Source organism: Aptenodytes forsteri, unplaced genomic scaffold (genome assembly GCF_000699145.1).
Source record: "Aptenodytes forsteri isolate BGI_AS27 unplaced genomic scaffold, ASM69914v1 Scaffold63, whole genome shotgun sequence".
Lineage (NCBI taxonomy): Eukaryota > Metazoa > Chordata > Aves > Sphenisciformes > Spheniscidae > Aptenodytes > Aptenodytes forsteri.
Window position 1 is genome coordinate 1338327 of NW_008794709.1, and position 21271 is coordinate 1359597.

The 21271-nt window shown below is 38.0% G+C and overlaps 1 protein-coding gene across 3 annotated transcripts; it reads right to left on the bottom strand.

The window, feature by feature from the left end:
- Positions 1-1977: 1977 nt before the first annotated feature.
- On the bottom strand, positions 1978-20678 carry LOC103894341 (TBC1 domain family member 7). Of its 3 annotated transcripts, XM_009273694.2 has the most exons (8): positions 20491-20678; positions 19893-20013; positions 19073-19153; positions 15559-15746; positions 13062-13199; positions 11214-11359; positions 3083-3212; positions 1978-2250 (listed from the first exon to the last, which is right to left on the bottom strand). In XM_009273694.2, the coding sequence occupies exons 2-8, from the start codon at positions 20002-20004 to the stop codon at positions 2164-2166; spliced, it is 882 nt and encodes a 293-aa protein (XP_009271969.1). In that variant the 5' UTR covers positions 20005-20013; positions 20491-20678; the 3' UTR covers positions 1978-2163. The 3 variants fall into 3 exon arrangements, with proteins under 3 accessions (XP_009271969.1, XP_019326148.1, XP_009271970.1); XM_019470603.1 differs by lacking the exon at positions 19073-19153; XM_009273695.2 differs by lacking the exon at positions 20491-20678 and having other exon boundaries at positions 19898-19990.
- Between the last annotated feature and the right edge of the window lie 593 nt (positions 20679-21271).

Here is a 21271-nt window from a genome sequence, read left to right on the forward strand (position 1 = left end):
ACATTAAAGTGGAGCAGCATTTGAGGATCCACCCCACATACACGGAAACGTTTAAGTAAAATTACTGTTGCTCATGTGGAAACATGAAGGTTTTTACTGTGAGGGTGACCGAGCACTGGCACAGGCTGCCCAGAGAGGTGGTGGAGTCTCCCTCCTTGGAGACATTCAGAAGCCGTCTGGGCACAGTCCTGGGCAACCGGCTGTAGGTGGCCCTGCTTGAGCAGGGGTGTTGGTTGAACCAGATGACCTCCAGAGGTCCCTGCCAACCTCAACCTTTCTGTGATTCTGTGAAAGTAGATATCTGTCTCTTGTCTGTGCAGCTCCAGGGCCTGCCTATTGATGGAGAAAGGCTTTTTTAAATTAAAAACTAAACAACAAAAAAAGTTTGGAGCCTTCAGTCAAATAGCGATTGGAGGAACACCCACTGGCAAGTCTGGAAGCAATAACACTAACTGGGACTTCAAATCCTGATTCAGTGCATCTCTCTTCTCAGACTATGACTTACTGATTCCCTTTCGGGACTGAAACTGCTAAACACCTTCAGTGTCATCAGTCCTTGTTTTTTCAATGACTAAGTAATCTGCCATGTAAAGGCCCGAATAATGCATACGTAACTTTGGGGTTTTTGTGAACAAGCTGCGCAGCCTGAGGGAAAAATGTTCAAATGGGTAATCTCTCAGGCTGTACCCATGGCCATTATTTGAAAAACTTGTGCGTTGCGTGTTACGGAATGCAGTGCTGTTTTACTCACAGAATGTATATGCTCTTTCCTATCCACGTTACCCAGCTCTCATGCCTACACTAGGAAAACAAGCTCCTATCTGAAGTGAACTCAATGGATTACACTACAATGCAGAGACAGCAACGGCTTTCAAAGCAGACACAAACAAGCTTTTTCTGAACTGGGTAAACTCAGGCATTTCAGGAACACTAACAGCAGCACCTCAGAATCCAGCATAGATCATCTATGAAGGTTTTTAGGTGTAACCTGAACTGAGCTCCACGCCTCCCCAGCTAATATGTTGGAAGGTAAAGCTGACCTAGTTTAAAACAAAAGTTAAGCTTCTAAAGCATTTCAAGTCTGCACTACACTGAGTGCAAGCTAAACGCGTTCTTTCAAGTGCAATGAGCATACTTGGCACACTAAGCATCAATTTGAGTCGAGTAACAGCCAAGCAACACCTTTTTATATACAATTCCCTGGTCTATGCAAGATGTAGAAATAGAATTTTACACTTTTACACGAAAAAGATTAGTTCTCCGGCAAATCTCTATCTACGGCTAATCACTCTACTTTTACTTATATCGTTAGTTACATTTCTGTACTGAATTTATTTTGAAATCTAAACCAAACAAGAACCAAATTACAACAACTTTGAGCAAGCATTCAGCAGAGGCATTGTTTATTACTGGCCTGTAATTCTGAATTATATTGACTCGTCCCACTGATTTTCTCCATACCTGCCCAAAGTTACATTTTAGGATAAGACAGAACCACCTTTCTAGAGCATCTTCCATGAAGAACAAAGAAGGAGGTACAGCCATAGAGAGCTGGCTGACAGATGAAAAGAAAGTATTTTAAGACACTTCAGAAAAGCGTGTCACCCCTGGTCATTGTGATGTCCTCCACCTCAAACTTGTGATGCCTCTTCCAGAACATTTACCTGAAAATTTACGGTATTAATAGAGTACATTTACATTTCTAGCAAAGGCATGCTTGTTCACCAGAGTTCCAGCTAACATTTAGTTCCAGACTAACATTTAGTAAATTCACCTTAAAACCACCTCCAAGTAGTAACTAGTTATATCAAGTATAAGCTGGCACACAAAAACATTTTTAAATAACAAGTAAGTCTATTTACCTTGCTTCAAGAGTTAGATTTACTTCTCCAAAAGCCAGAAAGCACACTGTGCAATCAGAATACTGTAGCTGGCTGGCCAAGAAACACTCTGGACATGATCACACCACCACGAGGTATCTTCATTCCATCTGTATTTATTGAAAAATATTTACATATTGATCACTATCCTATTAGCTGCTTTAATAGCATCTTTACATAGAAGAGGTAATGAAGAACATCACACTAGGATGGGGGAAGAGTGGTAAAATGTCTTTTCAAAGGTCTTTTTTTTTCCCCAAGCTGTCATAAGCGAAGAAAGTTCTCAGACTGAGTGTGCTGGAGTCCCACAGTGTGTGCGCCACAGATCAACAGCTTTGCTGACAATAGCGTCAGTGTTATCTTGAGGAATCTACAAAAGATCGGGGCAAGATGCTTTGTCAGAGTACTTTATTTGGACTGTTTTGTTTAAAATAAAGATTTTAAATTTCCAGGTCAGATTTTATCTCTTTATAAAAAAGAAAATGCAACTAGAATCCCATCTCCCTGCCCTACCATCCCACCATCCCTCAGTCCTACACGCACCGTATTACCTCCAGATTTTAGACAAAAAGCTTTTATTTACAAAACGGTAAGATGACCACCCAGGCATCTCACACTTCACACAACCCTAACCTGACATCAGACAGAACTTATACTGGCCATCCATGACCACAAATGTACCTAATCTAACTAACCTCAGTTACATTGGGATCCTACAACCTTGCTGCGATGCTCGTTACTATTCATAGAAGGAAAGTTCAGGGTCAGGTTCATGATCCCATCCTTACATCAACAGAAAACATACCTTGAGTCTATAGATTCACACTCAGGCAGAGCAAAAAAGGTGCCAGAAACCAACCCTGTAAGGATCTTCTGGAAAATTAACCTCACCTCATCTGCACTTACTTTCATAGAAAAACCTTTTAGTATCACAAGGAATATTGTCAAATCTGTACAAACATAGATAACACATTCCCCAAAGCCTAAAAATCATTTCATTCTATGAAAGCCTTACCTCCTGATAGAAAAAAACATTATTCTCATCCCCATGCATTCTCTTTTCACCTTGGTACTACTACACTATTCTCAGTAAGTAACGTAATAGTATCTTACGGTACGTTTGCAACAGGCAAATGACTTGAAGGCTGAAACACATTTTTATAAACCATAAAAGGTAATACAAAGCACAATAGAGTACTTACATTTTCCAAAAACTGTGTGATCTTTTCTGCAGTATTCAGTGCTATTATCTTAATTTTAAAGGTTAATAATATCTCCACAGCAACAAAAACAAGAATCTTGCAGGACCCACTAATAACTTTGTCCCAAACTCTACAAAAAAAAAAAAAGAAAAGGAATCACTAAACATTACTGTAGTGCTTATCTGCTTATTTATCTGCTAGAACAGTCTTTGTACAAGCACCTTTTTCCAGATTATTTTTCTGAATAACAGCAATGTATTGAATTATTCAGGTCGGGGTAAATAAAAGATGTTTTATCAACTCCTAAATCTGTACAGAGTGATGGCAAGCAGCAATGTACTGATACGGTGTGTTCTTGTTTAGAAATGGAACTGTTTACAAGCTCAAATACAAAAAGCCAATCTTGTTTTAATAGCCTGAACTGTGACAACTATTCTACAGCATATGGCAAAGGTGAGAATTTTTCCTAGTGCAAAAAAGGAAACAAACTTTATTAGCATGCCTAATAAAGACACTCTTCAAACAGTTAAGTAGCTGAAAACTCAAAAGGATGTAATACTGAACTACTACATCTCAAGAAGCTAAATATTCCAGGTCATTGCTGTATGAGATACAAATATGATATATGAGCAGGATATAATCCATGACGTTTAAATTAGACACAAGGAACAACTATTAAGTCTTTCAATCCATCCCACTGTGCACAGACTCTCTCAGAATTACCTAAGCATTCCTACCACTTGTATGAAACTGTACCTGGACCTCGCAGTTTTAACAAAACCTGAAGGGCAGGCCTCCAAAGGCTGCAAGTACTTTAGCAACAGAACTTCGATGAATATTAAAAGGGATCCACGCTACTAAAACAGCCTGCAACAATTTGAAATCATCCTTCAGCCAGCAGCTCTATCTCAGGCCCAACTCATCAGACTCAGGATGAAAGATTATCCAAAACCAGTATGAAACCATCTGTCAGATGGCAGCTTTTATGGGCTTGCATTATTTTTAGTTCTTGAATTTTAAAAGCTGTGTCAGAAGGACTTTCTGAGGATTACTGTTCTTGCTCCTTCTGGGCACTTGTTAAAAGTGTTTCTCCTTCCAAATAAAAACATGAGTAACAAAGATCACAGACTATCTTCCATCATCTCTGAATACAGCAACACTAACTGGAAAACATCTTCTGCAGCCCACCTACAAACTTGGATCTATGGGTATGCTTCTTCCAAAGACAATTCAATTTTTGTATGACCTCCTCTCTCAGAAGAACTTGCCCTTCAGCCTGGAGTGCCAGGAAAACACAACGCAGGCATAACATGAACTTTGACAGCTGAATTGAAGAGTAGGTATCATATCTTTAAACAAGAAGGAGTTAAGAAGTAAGAGTCCAACAAAGAGCCATGAAGATGATTAAGGGACTGGAACATCTCTTCAGGAAAGAAAGGCTGAGAGAGCTGGGGCTGTTCAGCCTGGAGAAGAGAAGGCTCAGGGGAATCTCGTTAATGTATATAAATACCTGAAGGGAGGCTGTAAAGAAGATGGAGTCAGGCTCTTTCCAGTGGTGCCCGGTGACAGGACCAGAGGCAACGGCACAAACTGAAACACAGGAGGTTCCCTCTGAACATCAGGAATACTTTTGTGCACTGTGAGTGACCGAGCACTGGCACAGGTTGCCCAGAGAGGTGGTGGAGTCTCCCTCCTTGGAGACATTCAAAAAACACATGGACACGGTTCAGGGCAACCAGCTCTAAGTGGCCCTGCTTGAGCAGAGGGGTTGGTGGGACCAGATGACCTCCAGAGGTCCCTGCCAACCTCAACCTGTCATTCTTTGTGAAAAGCTTTTATAACTCCAAATGCAGAATGGTTGCTGCTGTTACACAGTGCTTATTTTTCACACTGTGACTCAAGTCAATTCTTTGTCAGTTTCTTAACCTTTTACTCACATAACTCTTTTGACACTATTTTCACCACCTCTCCATTTATCAAAAAATATAGACTAGAATTTAACGTACAATGAAGAAATGAGGAAAAGAATATGTAAAATCCTCAGGACTATTCTTAAAAAAAAGAAGGAAACAAACAAAAAACCCACATGGACAGACAGGAAAAAAGGCACTGCCAATTTTTTTCCCCTTTACAATTTAGTTTTAATTCCCTGTCTCGCTACAATTAATCCAAGATTAAAATCCTACTGCCTTCTTTGTGGTTGAAGCATCCCAGGACAAGTGATCACTGTAAATATCACACTGATGTTGAAGTCAGGTCTAGAAGATTTAAGCAAGGCTATGAGAAAACTGAGACCACACTGTACAGGTCATCCCTGTTTACTTCTAATACATTTTCCTTCACAAACGTATCTGTTTAGAACCCAAGCACAGCTCCCCATGTGCTTCATGGGCATCAGACCTGTAACTATTAATGACAATACAGAGAGTAACAGACCTCAAAAACAGGAAAGAATTTTTAAAGTTCATATTAAAGATCATGTTAATTCGAATACAAATTTACTAATCCAGATATAAAATACCCAGCCTTCTTTCATTATTTTGCTTCCAAGTCTCCTGACTTCAGTCTCCATAATTACATTACAGTAGGTTACATTTCACGCTCAGAAAACACTCTAATTTTTCCTGCATTATTTAGTCTGATTCCAGAACAAATGTTTTAACAATGGCAAAACAGATGCAGTATCTAAATCACCAGTGTCTAACAAATTTTGGAAGAGGGTGCATAGCAAAGCAGATGAGATGTCAGCACTAACCAGCTATGTCTGCTGCAGTATTTTTCCCCTTAACATCTCCAGCTATTGTTACTCTCAATGCAACTCCACCAGCGACAGCGATAAGGGAATGACTGTGTGACACTGTGATAAACAAACCAGCGGTCAGCACCTTGTCTATACCAGTAGAGCCAGGAATAGCAACATAAACTGTGTCAGAAAAGTGTTTACTTAGAATGGAAAAAACCCACAGCAGTTTCAAGGAAACATGTATTTTGATAGTTCTATTCTAATATAGCAGCCTTTATATATTGTATCTCTATTGATGATAACATGGGTATTCTACTTTCACTTTTTAAATAACATCAAACACTTAAGACCAAGTATGCTGTCAGAGATCACGACTTTTTACCCATTTTTTTATACTCCTAGAGATGGGAAAATTATAACAAGTGTCGGGCAACTGTGCCTATAGCCCTACTCAGGAATGCTGAAAAAGAAAGTATACACTAAATTCATCATGTTTTGTATGACTATCATCCTCTGTGAAATGTAACAGTATTCAATTAACCACAGAAGCACTCTTGTAGGTATTTCTTCAACAGTGAAATAGTAGTTACAACCACAAGGAAAAATAAAAAGAAACTGAAAGCTATGAAGGTAAAGAGCATGCCAAGGATTATGCAAATGAAGCCATTTACTTTTTCACTGAGCTTTTCCTGTAGGCACCGTACGACTTACTGTGTGTGTGCATGCGTGTGAAAGCATGGCATTCTCAAGGCAGTTTCTGATGTTCCTCAACCACTACAGTGCAGTAGTATACAAAAAGCATCACAGCATTGCTGCTTTCTCATTTTTTGAAATATTATCATTAATCTCACAGCTTTTCCCCCTAGGCTGCGCAGTAAGCACACTCAACCTTATTCCCTGGTTCTGGTCCTCCAATCATCCAGGCCAGAGATGTTTTAAGAGAACCAATGCTTGCTTCTCTGCCTGCACTTCTGGGTTCTGGTTCTGGTCCTGGTCTGGTTCTGGTCCTCCAATCATCCAGGCCAGAGATGTTTTAAGAGAACCAATGCTTGCTTCTCTGCCTGCACTTCTGGGTGTCCTTCCAATGGTAACTGGGCATGGAGGGACATGATGAGACTCACACAAGTCTCATCCTGATGTTATGTCATGATCTTGTGCCCATCTATCTCCAGAGCTAGGAAGCAGCTCAATTATTTAGACAAAGGTAAACAGACTTAAGTTTCTCTATAGTAGTAGCCCACACGCACTTTCTTATGCCCTCCCACTCCATGGTAAATTTAAGGCATTTTTCATATTTCTGTTGTGTCTACTAACAAATGACTTATATTTTTACCACTAGATGTAATTTATGCAGGACATGGAGATCACAGATGTAAAACTACAAAAGCCATATATTAATACATGAGGTGGTACCAGTTTGAAAGGCAGTCATAAGATTTCAGGAGAACTACCAAATACTTTGCCACAAACAAGTTACCAGAGGCTAATAACCTAACAGCAACCCATCAGCTATTACAGTCCTGCTAACGCCAAGTCTTCAGCGCAGAATACAAACAGTGTTAGTCAGGGGCATGATATGTGATTGGCAACATTAGGCCATAAAAAAATGCCTGGCTTATTCACAATTATATCTGCAAAGCTGCACGACTTCTGTTGTAGCTGGATCATCTGGGGTGACAGTGCTGGAATAATCTGGCAGCCAAAGTACCATTTTGCCTGTAGAGCTGAAGCCACAAACGGGACACCGAGCTTTAACAGCAGGGCTCTCCGGCAGAGGGCCCACATGGCACCATTTGAAAGCTCTCCATGCATGGGGCTTACTGAACAGATGACCTGAAATGCTGTTGCAGAATTTGAGCAAACAGGGCAATGGTGAGTATAAAAACAAAGGTGTGATCTGGTTCTCTCCCTGTTTCAGAGGCAAATAAGCCTTTCTGTCCCTCTCGAGCCAGTGCGACAGGCTGGTTCATGTTTCAGGAAGCACCCTGTCTATACTGCAGGTGAGATACAGAGCCCTGAGGATACAGTGCCTTCGAAATGACCAGTCTGCTCCTCTCTTTTACCAATGTGACACCTTTAAGAAGTTTGTTAAGAAGCTTGTTGCATAATATGTCAAGTGTATTAGGGCAAAGACACTGCATAAGCTCAAAGGAAAAGTTTCTACATGAAACCTGTCTATATACATTTTCCAAGCCCATTTAAATTAAACTGGTGCATAAATTTTACCTATGGTATAATTAGGAGAAGTATGCCATAAACAGTATTTATACTGAATGACAATGCCTGTCAGGAGTAAAGCTGGTATTATGCAACTTCATCTCACCATCATTGGATAAAAGTTCTGCATAGCATATACAAATCTTGTACACCTTAGGAAAAAAAAAAAGAAAACCATGAAATTCAGATTTAGCTGCCTGGCAGAGAAGACTACAATTTATAGAAAGCAAGCAACCTGTCTAAGAAATACAGTGCTAAATCATAAGTTAAATTACATCATAAGAGAGTGAGCTCAGATCACCTCTCACTTGACAAAAAAGTAAACAAACCTCACAGGAGAATTGGAGACCTGTTTTCAATTCTCAGCAGTTCCAACACTGCCATTTGGATACACTTCAGATAAGCATTCGGGCTTCTAGTTTCTAATCCAAACTGAATCTTCAAGCATTAATTAAGTTCATCTGTCACATGCTACCCATGAAGTATGTTATTTCCTTAGCAAATGAGGCCATTATGATTACAACAGAATAATTCAGAAACCTAAACTGGCAAGAAAAAGTGCACTTTTATCATGTTCCCACAAGAACTGTTGGGAAAATGGATTGCTGTGCCATCTGAAGTACCAACACTGAAATTTTATTCCAGAGTGATACAAAAAAACCAGTATTTTGACCTTTTCCATGAAAAAAAAAAGTATTTAAAAAATTTCAGGTCAAACTATTCTATTTCAGTAAGGTAAAACAGCGTATAAGAATGCTAAACAGTACACTATAGACAAAATATTTTATATAAATGAACTGATTCAAAATGGTAGAAGTTTGAAACTAAAGATTCTGACAAGATGAAATATGAAATCAAAATTCTTCATCTAGATTTTTTTCTTTTACACTATCAAGATGACACAGCTCCATAAAGTGTTTGATTTTCAACAGAAATTTAAAAAAAAAAACCTGAATCTTCCAATAGCAAAACTGCAAATACCTCTTTCAGCTCCAGTTCTCAGCCTTAAGACCTGGTAGCAAAATTAAATCACATAAGCTCTAAACAAAAATATCTCCTAGAAGACATGCAAAGAGGTTCCTAATGCAGTAGTTTGCAAAGTCTATTTCAGATCACAGAAGCCTACAGAAAAAGAGGCCTGAAGAGACTGGCAAGCCCCAGGTAGAGCAGTCACTTCTACTGACAGTAGTTTAATTTTTAAGGCATTAAGTTTCATACAGAGAAAGCACAATGAAACAAGGCCAGTCATTATCTGCTGAAGGTAACCTACAAACGCAAATGTGAAATAGAGATGCAGGCAGACCATATGTGTTCAATTGCTTTTAAGGATGTAACAAACATTTTATACATGCTTACATAATTTCTGTAGCCATTAAAGTAGTAAAAGCTTTTAACCACCACATCACGCACAACCACTACACAGAGATGACTATTTTGGAGCCTTATAGGTGCTCGATGAGAAGAACGTGCCATGTAACAACTACCGTGCTGCACACAGCATAACACCTAAAGGTCTACTACCAAATCCTTCAGTTTTGGTTCAAAATTTTTTTTTCTCAGACATATTCCTTGCCAACAGTAAAACCTACAGAACCTCAAAGACCAGACAAGACTAGAGAGCATGATTTCTAATCTTATAGCTTGTTCCCTAAAACCCCCTTATTTTCATAAGGGCAAATAAAACATTTTTAAAAACAGCTGTTTCCCACTTTCCTTCATGAAATGTGAAGTCCCAGATAAACAAGCAAGATTGCATTCACTATTCAGATTATAACCAACTTTACCACTGTAAAGCATTTTCTACAGAGCATTTTACAAAGCACTGTGTTTCCACTCTAGGTTCCTATACTAGCCACTGAAGCCCTGGAGGTGCTGAAGTAAAACTTCCTTTGAACCTTGTTACTTCTCAAAGTTTTCAGGCAGCTGAAAATGAAACCACTGTTTTCTTTGTGCCACCTCCTGCTCAGCTATTAGCAACTCTTGTTAATGCAGAAAGGATATGCTTCTCTACATCTAGCTTGAATTTTCTGCTTTCCAAGAGTTCTCAGGCAGCAGAACTAGAGAAATCACACAAGCTTCATTTCAAAAGCCCTTCAGTGAAGAGCCATGCACAAGAATTTTCTCCCCTTTTAAAAGCTGGACAACCTATTTCTAACTGTCGGATCCTGATATAATGCACTATTTCATTAACTTTGTAATACTGAACCTGCCCTAGTACTTTTTAAAATAAACATTCTGTCATGGCTTAACCCCAGCCAGCAACTAAGCACCACACAGCCGCTCGCTCACTCCCCCCTGGCGGGATGGGGGAGATGCACTATTCTTTGTAATACTGAACCTGCCCTAGTACTTTTTAAAATAAAAAATAACAGGAAATAAAACCCAAGAAAGACAAGTAATGCAAATGAAAAATGAAAATCACCACCAACCGACCAATCAACAGCGCCCAGCGAGTTCCCGAGCAGCGGCCGCCCCTGCCAACCTCCACACCAGTTTTATTGCTAAGCATGACATCATATGGCATGGAATATCCCTTTGGTCAGTTGGGGTCAGCTGTCCCAGCCGTGTCCCCTCCCAGCTTCTTGTGCACCCCCAGCCTACTCGCTGGTGGGGTGGGGTGAGAGGCAGAAAAGGCCTTGGCTCTGTGTAAGCACTGCTCAGCAGTAACTAAAACATCCCTCTATTATCAACACTGTTTTCAGCACAAATCCAAAACAGCCTCATACTAGCTACTGTGAAGAAAATTAACTCTATCCCAGCCAAAACCAGTACACATTCCCAAAATCTTTTTCATCTAATGATAATACAGTATTACAGTCACTCCCTAAGCAAGGATTTTGGTTAAAGAGCCTGAAAACTGACTATCATTCAGCTATCTATCACTAAGAGGGGATTTGGAGTTTTAAATCCTAGAAGGCATTAAGTGTCTGACAGAATCAGCCGCTATATTTAACTCCATTCTTTTTTAATTTCAATGCGAGAAATAACACAGAGATTATCTTGCGTCAGTAACAAGTGGAATCAAATTCAATTTTATCATTTCCAAGTCAACAACAAAGTTAACTCCATAATCTTACAGACAAAGTAAGGAAAGCTCTTTGCCCGCTAGTGATGACAAAAAGCTAAAACTACTACGTAATTACAAACAGAAAGAAAAAGAAGAGAACTTGCCTTTGTAAACTGGACTCGGGTAAACAGCCTGCAAAACACTTTTTAAACCAAAGATCGTAAGGGAGTTTGCTCATTGCAGCACATGCTTTCAGATGCATCAGGAGTCTGTTATCTTCAATGTTCAAATACTGCTCCAGAATTTTTGGCTGAGAAAGGAATTGGAAAATTTTAGGTAACTCACATCAGAGTACCCTCCATAGTTAACACACACTGTAAGACAAGAAATGTCTTATAAATTCAATCGGCATAAAATAACACGTTAAAATAATGAACTTACATTGTTTTAACTAAAAACATCATGTTCCAAAATACAAGTGTTGCTGATTTTTGCAGTTAGCAAATTAAGCACTTAACTAAACAAAGAACCTTCCTTAAATTGCTGACCACTAACAGAACTTCCAAAATATGCAGTATTCCCTAATGCAAGGAGGTGTTTAGAGCTTAAGGCAACACAGAGATTAAATGGGAACTAATTACTGCTGCCTTCACAAGTAAAATTGAGTTTCATTCACCTCAAACCTAATCGCCTTAGCACACGTCAAAAAAAAAAATCTACACACAATGCAGCAAAACTCAGAAAGTCAATTCTAAGAATAAACCCCTGTGCAACATATTAAAAGCTGGACATTGATTTCTTGTTTAAAAACCCAAAGTATCTAGAAGCATAAACATGTGGATAATTCTCCACATAAAAACGTGGATAATTCTCCTTTTGTTTAAATTCTAATGTAACACAATACACATTTCCATAACTTCAGGAATACCTTTATGCTTTTTGTCATAATTAGGTAAACAGCTAATGACTTCAGCTGTCAAAGGGAGAAAATACTTCCTTTGTCCATATTCTAACATCCAGAGTCTTGGTACAACGTTCATATTAAAACAAAAACTTAGGGAGGGAGACACTTGGCACTCTATGTAGTGAGAGCACATATTTTCTTTAAAAATGCTCCTCTGTCCTTTGAAAGGAATTACAGAAATTGGTATAGTTGAATGTATCACCTCCAGCAACAGCAGGTAGGTTTAAAAAGTATTTCTTAGTTCCAGAAGAATAACAAACAAAGGACATGCATAATTTTGTGCAACAAATTTTCATTCAGTGATTGCTAGTGCACAGGTACTATGATACTTTTATCTCAGTGGATGTTGTTAACTAAAAGTTTCTTATCTGTTAGGACTATTTGAAGAATTACAAAAGCTTTTGTAATTTTTATAAGTATACATTTTCTTTACAATCAAATTTTAATTTTATAAACCAGTAAAATAGAAATTCAAAATTAATATTCTATGAGAGCATTTAAATGATAGCGCCAAAAGAACCCTATTCCACTTTTTATAACTTAATTTGCAACATAGTGTTTTTCTGAAGGCGTAGTACCCTGCTCCATTTATAAAGCAAAACAATTGTGCTTTGTCTATCATCCAATGAGCAGCATGTGGATGCCAGAGATGCAGCCTAAAAAGTAGCAGATACACATCAAGATGTTCTTAACTTTGTGACATTTTTAATTGTTTAAAATAAAGAAAATTCTTAAATGACCAATTTGTGAGAAATAGAATTCAACTAGATACAATGTAAGCTTTAGCTAACCTAAAGAGAAAATAAGATGTAACTGAAAACTACCATGTAGCAAACAAAAACAATTTCTAATGTTACGTTAGACAAAGTGTCTTACAGGACAGCACAGTCACAACCCAAAAAGCACTCCTCACTGTTTCTCAAAACATTCTGTTGGTGGAACAGAATCCAAGGGTGTCACCTCTGATGCTCCAGTTGTCTCCATATATTAATGCTTTCCATGACTGGCTCTCCAGAAAAAGAAACAGAAACAAGTGGTTTTTCCTTACCAGTTGTTGTAATGAATCTTTGTGCTTGCTGTTCAGCTGATTCACAAAGCAACTGACAAGCCAATAGCATTCTATAGGATCCTCCACCATTTCCTCCATTGCTTTAGCAATAGCAAGAAACACTTCATCTTCAGGTTCCTGGAAAACAAAGCCAAAAAAGTGAACTACACAGAAGTATTGAACTTATCTGATTTAAATTATTCTTATATTCCTTTTCGCTGCTATTTGGGAAAACAAACTGGAATCAGCATACACAAAGAGCTGTTCTGACTTTCATACATAATACATTGGGCAGCAGCTGCATTATGGTGACAGATACCTATTAAAGCAGGACAAGTAAGACTTGTCTTGCTTTTAAAACCAAAACATACAACAGGAGTTTGGAACAACTCTGATTCAAAGTTATCAAATGTTCTCAAATGAGATGATACTACATCCTAACAAGGTAGCGATAATCCTACTTCTATGCCCCACATTTTTATACTGCAGAGCAGCAGAATTTTTCATCCTATTCCTTGCTAAGGGCCAAACAGGGCCCTCAAACACTTCTGTCATGGATTTTACAGTTACTGAAAAAAATAATGCAGCCAGGAGCTGTATGCCTACCTTCAACATACAGAAAATCATTTAGTTTGAGATAAACATCTTCCTAGAGACAAATAAACATCTCTTCCAGGTGACGAGTATCTTATTCCCCACAATACATGACCAGAAGCATGTGATGGGCACGCCATCATCTTTTCTCCTGAGGATATACTTTCCTAACAGAAGTATCAGCATGCCTAAACCACAGTTAACGGTATGACTGCACACAGGGTAGGTGGAGGCGAACTAACTCTAAACGAGCTAGACCTCATGCCAACAGCTAGCTCAGGAAGTGTCTAAACAGGGAAGATGCACAAGGAAAGGCTCTATATTTGCCCTGTTTCTTAGTCTTCCTTACGCAGGCAGTACTGACTACATTAGGAGGCAGGGTAACAAGCCAGATATGTATCCACAGGCTGATCTACTGTAACCATCAGTAGCAGTAAGCTATAGTATCACAGGCTTTTGCACAGATTACAACTCATGCAAAATGTGTGGATAGTCTAAATACTACTGGGATATGCCTCTGCTACATAGACTGCTGCAATACACACATATCCCTACTTAAACTCTCTGCTTTCACATGCACAAAACATATTTAGCAGACTCCTGTGATTTGTGACTCAAACACTTCAAAATATTTAGACCAATCCAACATCATCTTTATACTCCCTCGGCCTCCGCAATAAAACATCTGCATTACTATCAAGCAGTACCCCCTTATAAGTTTAAGGGGACAGTTACTACACTGAAAACAGGCTGGCATAAAGAGAACAAATGCTTTCTGCAGCAAAACAACCTTAAGGTACAGGACTAGTAACTGTGGATCTGATAAACACCATCTCTATGAAACCCCATCACAGTACTGAGAGCAGCTAGTGCTCTGGGATGCACTGACAAAACACTTGCTCAGAAAGCAGTACTGCTCTAGAAGGGATGAATTTTCAGCCCACTGGGTCACATGCCAAGATCAAGGAAATTTCTCTATAGGAAACTTGCAGGGTAGGATGGCCACGTTCCTAGGCAATGGTAAGGGCACAAAAACACTCTCCCTCCTCCGACAAGAGAATGCTGTATATAATCCTCCGGTCCAAAATATTACTGAATTTTCCATGTTAACTTTGTTTAACCTTTTTTTTATTATTTTTAACTTTTTTAAAGTTCTTATGGCAAATTTTGTTATTACAGATGAAAAATAACAAAATAAGCTGAGCTAGAGTGAACATGGATAAATTAACATTAAATACAGGATAAAATCCACTTCAGAAAGTCCCACAGCTCCTTTCATCACCTCATCTTTCATAGAGGCTTATACATAAGATCCACACATTGGTTTTATCATCACACTATAGACTTATCATCAAAACATAGACTCGTTTACCCATATGTGAGTACACTGTAAACTACAGAGTACATGCATTACCTGACAGGAGCCTGGATCAGTTCAGACTAACAGAAAAAGGAGGTCAGTACATTAAAGCCTAGATTTAAAAACAAATAATTTAAATATATGATGTAATTTGCAATAAATCGCTGCTTGTACCGGCTCTGAATTATCCTTGTTCCAAGACATTTAAGAATCTATGAGCTCCAATAAAATTATGTCATTTTCATTTCAGTGCTATAAAGAAACTGAAGTGTACTAGAGTACAAAAGGCTTGAAGCCTAGCAGGCAAAGTACACAAAAGAGATTTTAAGGCATAAAATCTTACATAAGTACTTAGGGGAAGAAAAAGACAAAAGCACTTTGACTAAAATCCCTTACTTTATGCTAGTACTTCTCTGTTTTCCATTCACCTTACTTTGTCTATCTACGTGCATTTGGGGGCTACTTGCAGTTCAGTTTCTCACAGGTTTAGAGTTTGAAGTTAAATAAAATACTGTATTTAAAAGACTTAAAATGACAACTGACCAATGGAAAAGCCAAGTTTCGAGGCAATTTTCCTGATTCCAGTTGATGTATGCGGAGGAAAACATCTACCTGTGGGGTAGAATCATTAATAAAACGGATTACACGAAGAGCATGGTGTATATCCCAGTACTGCTCCTTCCGGTACTTCATCACCAAAGCATGAGATTCATGGTGAGGAGGAATAATTCCTAAGAAAAAATAAATAAACAAATAAATAAATAAAAAACAGAAAAGAAAAGATAAGCAACTGTAAAGAGAAAAAACTAGAGCACTTAAACTCCCATTTCCAAGAGATCTGCCTAAATTCAATTTTTACTACAACTCCAGCCTACAGAAATGTAGGACCTGGCACTGCAGTTTGTTTATAAATTTGGTCAAAGAATACAGGGAGAAAATTCTACAGAATTGAAAGTCAACAGACCAACAAAGCACTTCAGCATTGTATTTATAAAAACCATTTTCATATGTTAACTGAGCACAGGCAAAATCTACCCTTAGACTATTGTTTCTCAAGCTCTTCTACAAGGTTTTCAGCAAATGAATGCTAACTCTTTCATATACCACATCAGTGTGCTGATAAGAAATGTCATTGTTGGGATAGATGAAAAATAATTTAATTGGTTTATTCTCCCTCTCCAGCAACCTTTATTTTTAAATTGTGAATCTTACTTGTTTATACCTACCTGTAGTTTTTACATACATTAGCTGTTCATGTTCTCAAATTCTACACTTTGTCTGAGATGACTGGAGAATATATACATGCAATTAACTAATGCAAAGATACTGTACATTCCAGTATTACTTAATTTACTATTAGATCTCTGCCAGAAAATTCTTTACCCGCTGTATCATAGATTAATCCTCTCTAACACAACATTCAGAAGCAAAATGAATCACATAAGTTTTAATCTGTAACTGATTCAACCTAAGAATACCAGAGCGTCTCTCCAGAAGAGACGCTCAACATTTCACTCGATCCTTCCCCTCACTCAAGACTCAATCTTGCCATGCACTGATGTTCACAACAACACTGTCACAGGCTTCAACAGAAATAAGATCTTACATACACCAAAGCAAAAAAATGCCACTACCATATCACTAGTGGAGCAGAATTTTTCCCATTGTAGAAATCCATGAGAACAAAGCATTCTTCAAAAATCAGTTCTGAAACAGGCTACCTGCTGCTTTTATCTCTCATTTAAAGAAAAAAATATTCCTGCCAAGTGTTAAACCACAAAATGGCTGAGCTTCAGTCAGACAGAATATTATCTTTTACTTTCCAATTGCAAACCTGTCTGCATTTCAAAAGCTGGGACAGAGCAAGACATTTTTCACGTTATGCAAAAACAGAGTCAACATCATGACTTTTATGTACATACTGACAACTGCTCTCCTCAAATACAGAAGACTACCTTAGGCAGACAGAAAAGAAGTTTAACAACACAGGGATGTCCAGAAACCATCATGAGTCATACCTGAACAGGCAGTTAACAGAGACATTGCTGACATGCCATGTAACCTGGGACAGCATCAAGCCTTGGTATGTGTCCGAGATAATTTTGCTGACAGGACACAATCCCTTTTCTTGATTTGATTTAGATTTTCTATGATTTGATTTAGAGGAGATGCAACACCTCCCACCAGAAATGGACTGGGCTGTTGTTCCAACCATTTAGGGAGAGAGATTTTGCATTGCCTTTCTGAATGCCAGCTTTTCTAACGAGTGTTAGCACTGAGATGCAGCGTAAGAAAAGTCCTTGTACATCTGTTCACCCAAGGAGTATACAGAATAACAGTATGCATACTTGAAATAAATCACTCTGGGTTTAAAATACAAAATCCTTTAAAAAAGTTAATATAATTTTCCATACAGGTAACACAGAAGGTGTTTTGTGTTACCACATGATTCACAAATCATCCTATCTAAAACAAAGACAGACCACTGGCTCTGCAACGAGCTACAAGTTTTCCAAGAGGCTGTATTTTGCTATTATAATTTTGGCTGAAGGATCTTGCACTGAGTCACTTGTCCAAAACCTCCTACACTATATTTCGTACTATTAATATTTTAAAGGATGCTGACTACTTCACTAGGGCCCAGGGTACAAGAATCTTTTTCATCCTAAAATTAGTACTCTAACAGCAGAGGCTTTTATCAAGTAGGATTAGTCTGTTAGTTCAATGATCAATGCCAAGAACTTCAAGCTTTATAATTAGATCTTGCACCTTCTGCGCACTGTTCATTTACTACCTCTCCCCAAAAAACGCTTACAAATCCAAATAATCAGGAATATGAAGCCACAATTTTTAAACTGTAGAAAGTTGGAGGGAAAAAAAAGAAGAAAAAAATAAAAAGATTGTTTAAAACTCAGCTAAAACGTTCTAATACATTATTTCAAACTCCAGACACCGTAGTGGAACATGGAGACCAAGAAGGGAAACAGAAGACATTTACTTGAACATTGTTCAAGATCATGGCACAGCCTGAGATAAACAAATATCCTAAAACAGAGAAAAACTGTTTTATAAAATACTCATTCTGAGGTAGGAGTCACCAATCTTCCTGACTCTGAATCACGTGCCAAAATCTTCATATAGGAGATATATATGGGATCTGTACCACATATTCTGGAGAGCCAAAGAACAAAGAAGTAGGATAGTTCACAGACAGCAAAAGATAGCAGCTTCCAAGCCAATCTGCAGACTGATGCTGCTGGTCTCTCCCTGATGAAACAACATTTTGGATATCAGCACCCATCCTGCCAGCACAGCCCTGGTTAATACAAGACTGAGCATGGGAGCCACACTCAAGCTTTTCGAAAGTGGCACAATGCTCCACCACCAGCAGTATGGTCAATCACATTTCTCTTCCGGAGATTCAGTCAGACAACGTACCTTCACACTCAGTCTGGCAGTGTTCCTCTACATGCAGCAACTCTAAGGGAAACTCTCCAGATACCTTGTAAGGGTCAGAACTCCTGGACCTTCCACAACCCTTCCTGTCTCCAAGTGACATGACCTTGCGCCTAGTAAACCCAACACACTTGACCAGTTACTGCAAAGTCATTAGTACTTTTGAATTAGTCTATGACTAACGCACTTCAAGGAAAATAGAATCTATTTATGGCTTTTTTATGGTTTTTGGGGATACCATAATTTGTCTCTGGCCTCATAACTTCTTCAATGGCAAATACAATTTGAAGCCAGAAGCAAAACCAGAAGAAACCAAGATTTTATAGAACACAAAGCTTCTCTTTAGAATAAACACCCATTTCATACCTTGCCCAGTTTTTTTAAGTTTAATCACAGCTTTACTTCCACTGAATTGTCTGTTATTTATAATTGCTGTTGTGCATCCTAGGTGGATATAAAAATAGGCTAAGTATGTATCAGTAGGCAAGGTAGTACAGAATAATCCATGTCATTAGCTTTCTAAAGAGAAAAAAAAAGCAGAAAAAATACACCTTTCTACATACTCATTTCTACAGAGGATCACAGATGTTATATTTCATACCTAAAAGCACTTTCCACACCAGTATACGATACATGGATGGGAGAGGAAACCTTTGACTAAATGTGCAAAGCTTCTCAATATCTGTAGAGAAATAAAGAGGAAAAAAAAATTGAGGTAAATTTAAATATAATTATAAATAGGTTTGAGTCGCTGATCTACCGAAGTATGACAAATCCTTAGCTGTGGATCGAAATCCCCTCTTTCATCATCTATTATCAACAAATGCTTTCACCACTTCAACTGAGAACAGAATGTGCCCTATAAAATGCAACAATTTTTAAAAATATATACGTTGGCTTAATTTACAATAAAACTACCCTAGGTTTCACCAGGAAGAAACTGTACCATTTTTATAGACATTTGTAAATCGTGTTGCTATGCCAAAACAATTAAGGGCTTTGTTAAAGGGACAACATTTATCTTTCTGTTCTGTTAGAGATGTGGCACTCCTCAGGGACCAACAGCAATAACAAAACCTTCATCGTTTTGAGGTTAGATGGAATTAACAGCATGAGACGATGTATTTTCAGATTATAATTGCTCTCATTAAAAAACTTTTAGTTTCTTGGGCATAGAGAATGAGAAAAGAAAAAAAGAAAAGAAAAAAAAGAAACAAGCAAGCAGACACATCTTTAGTAGTTTTAAAAATCAGATTTTCAGATCTTTGAAACTCAAAGGACTGCTAGTAATAAGTCAGAGATCAGTGGTGCAAGATGCAAAACTTAAATAAGTACTAAGCACAGCAACTCAACATTTTCTATTATTCCCTCCCCAGCCCCAAATCACCAAAGTAACAGAGGAAACAGTGAAATCAACTTGCCCAACCGGTCATCTTTTAACAGGATTTCCAGTGACTTCTTTTCTTCAACTCCACGAAACCCCACTTTTTCATAATACACTGAGCGAAAGTTTCTCTGAGAGTCATCAGCCATGATTGATTCCTTTTGGAGAAACAGTAAGACTTTTGGAGAAACAGTAAGACTTACAAGAATACATTCGTATTGTGTTAAGGTCAAGTACTTTTGCATGCTGATAAAAGTTGACTGCCTATGTCTCTATAGTATTAATAAACCTTACAGAATATGAAAATCTTTGAAGATCTTTGAAGATTTTTTTCATCACATGCTAACAGAGACAATCATAAAAATAACTGAATCTAAACAAGGTCTAAAGATATCCAATTTCCAAACAAAACACAGGGATTTTTTTAAATTTTTTATTCCTGTAGTAAATTATACCACTTTTCAAAAAGTTTCAAAAAAAAAATGCTGGAGAGACTTAGTCTTTTACATGATACCTTGTATTTCAAAACCAATATAAAAAATACAGTTAAGAGTCTGACAAAATTTTGTCTACAGAAACCCTAATCAAGTACAACTGTTACCCAGATAAGTAAAATCGTCAGGTTTCATACTCACCAGACAATGTAACCAGAAGCAAGGAGAAGCTAATGTTGGCTTCAGTAGCACAGGGGTGACAGGAGAGAGTAAGGCTGAGTATGGAGGTTTGCAGATTTGAATTAAATGTTCACATTGTTATCAGGTGCTGTAACAGCCACAATCTTGAGCCTGTTATTCCAGTACTAAAAAGAAATAAATGTCTCATCCCTACACTGGAAACAATGGTAAATTGCAGTGAGTACTGTGTGTTTCATAACAAACGTAATTGACATTTCGATTCAGTTCAACCTTCTAAATATCAATTCTCTCTTCTCTGCAGGCTTGCAAATATGAGAAAGTTCTGTTTTGTAACTCAAAGGGCTAAAAACAATCTTAACTTTTATGCCCAGTGACAGCAGGAAAATTTGGAGAAAAATCATTTGACTGAGGAGCAATGGGTGAATGATGCATTGATAAGCTTTTCTAGTTAAATTCTTCTTTTCCTTGCTGAACCAAAGTACACATCAGGAACAAAGCATTTGCAGACACAAACAAAGGCCACAATTTTGCAAAGAATGCACATATTTAAATTTGTATATCCACCAGGCCTATTGCATTTCAAATTAAGTCCATTGTTAGTGCTTTGTAGGATCAGGGCCCAGACCAGACAGAAAAATATAAACCAGCAAAGGGGTAAATTAATGCTTTCTGAGATAGGTCAAATACTATCTCAAAACCAGAGAAAAAATATTTATATTACTTGCAAGACATTGCAGTTGTGCACTATCCTTATGAAAATGACTGTGATGTTCATGTATTG

Coding starts and splice junctions, on each gene's coding strand:
- LOC103894341 (XM_009273694.2), bottom strand. CDS start 20,004: ATGGCTGATGACTCTCAGAGAAACTTTCGCTCAGTGTATTATGAAAAA. Junction 19,154..19,892: donor GTTAAAAGATGACCGGTTGG/GCAAGTTGATTT, acceptor ATTTCTCTACAG/ATATTGAGAAGCTTTGCACA. Junction 15,747..19,072: donor GGTGTGGAAAGTGCTTTTAG/GTATGAAATATA, acceptor ATTTTTTCTTAG/GAATTATTCCTCCTCACCAT.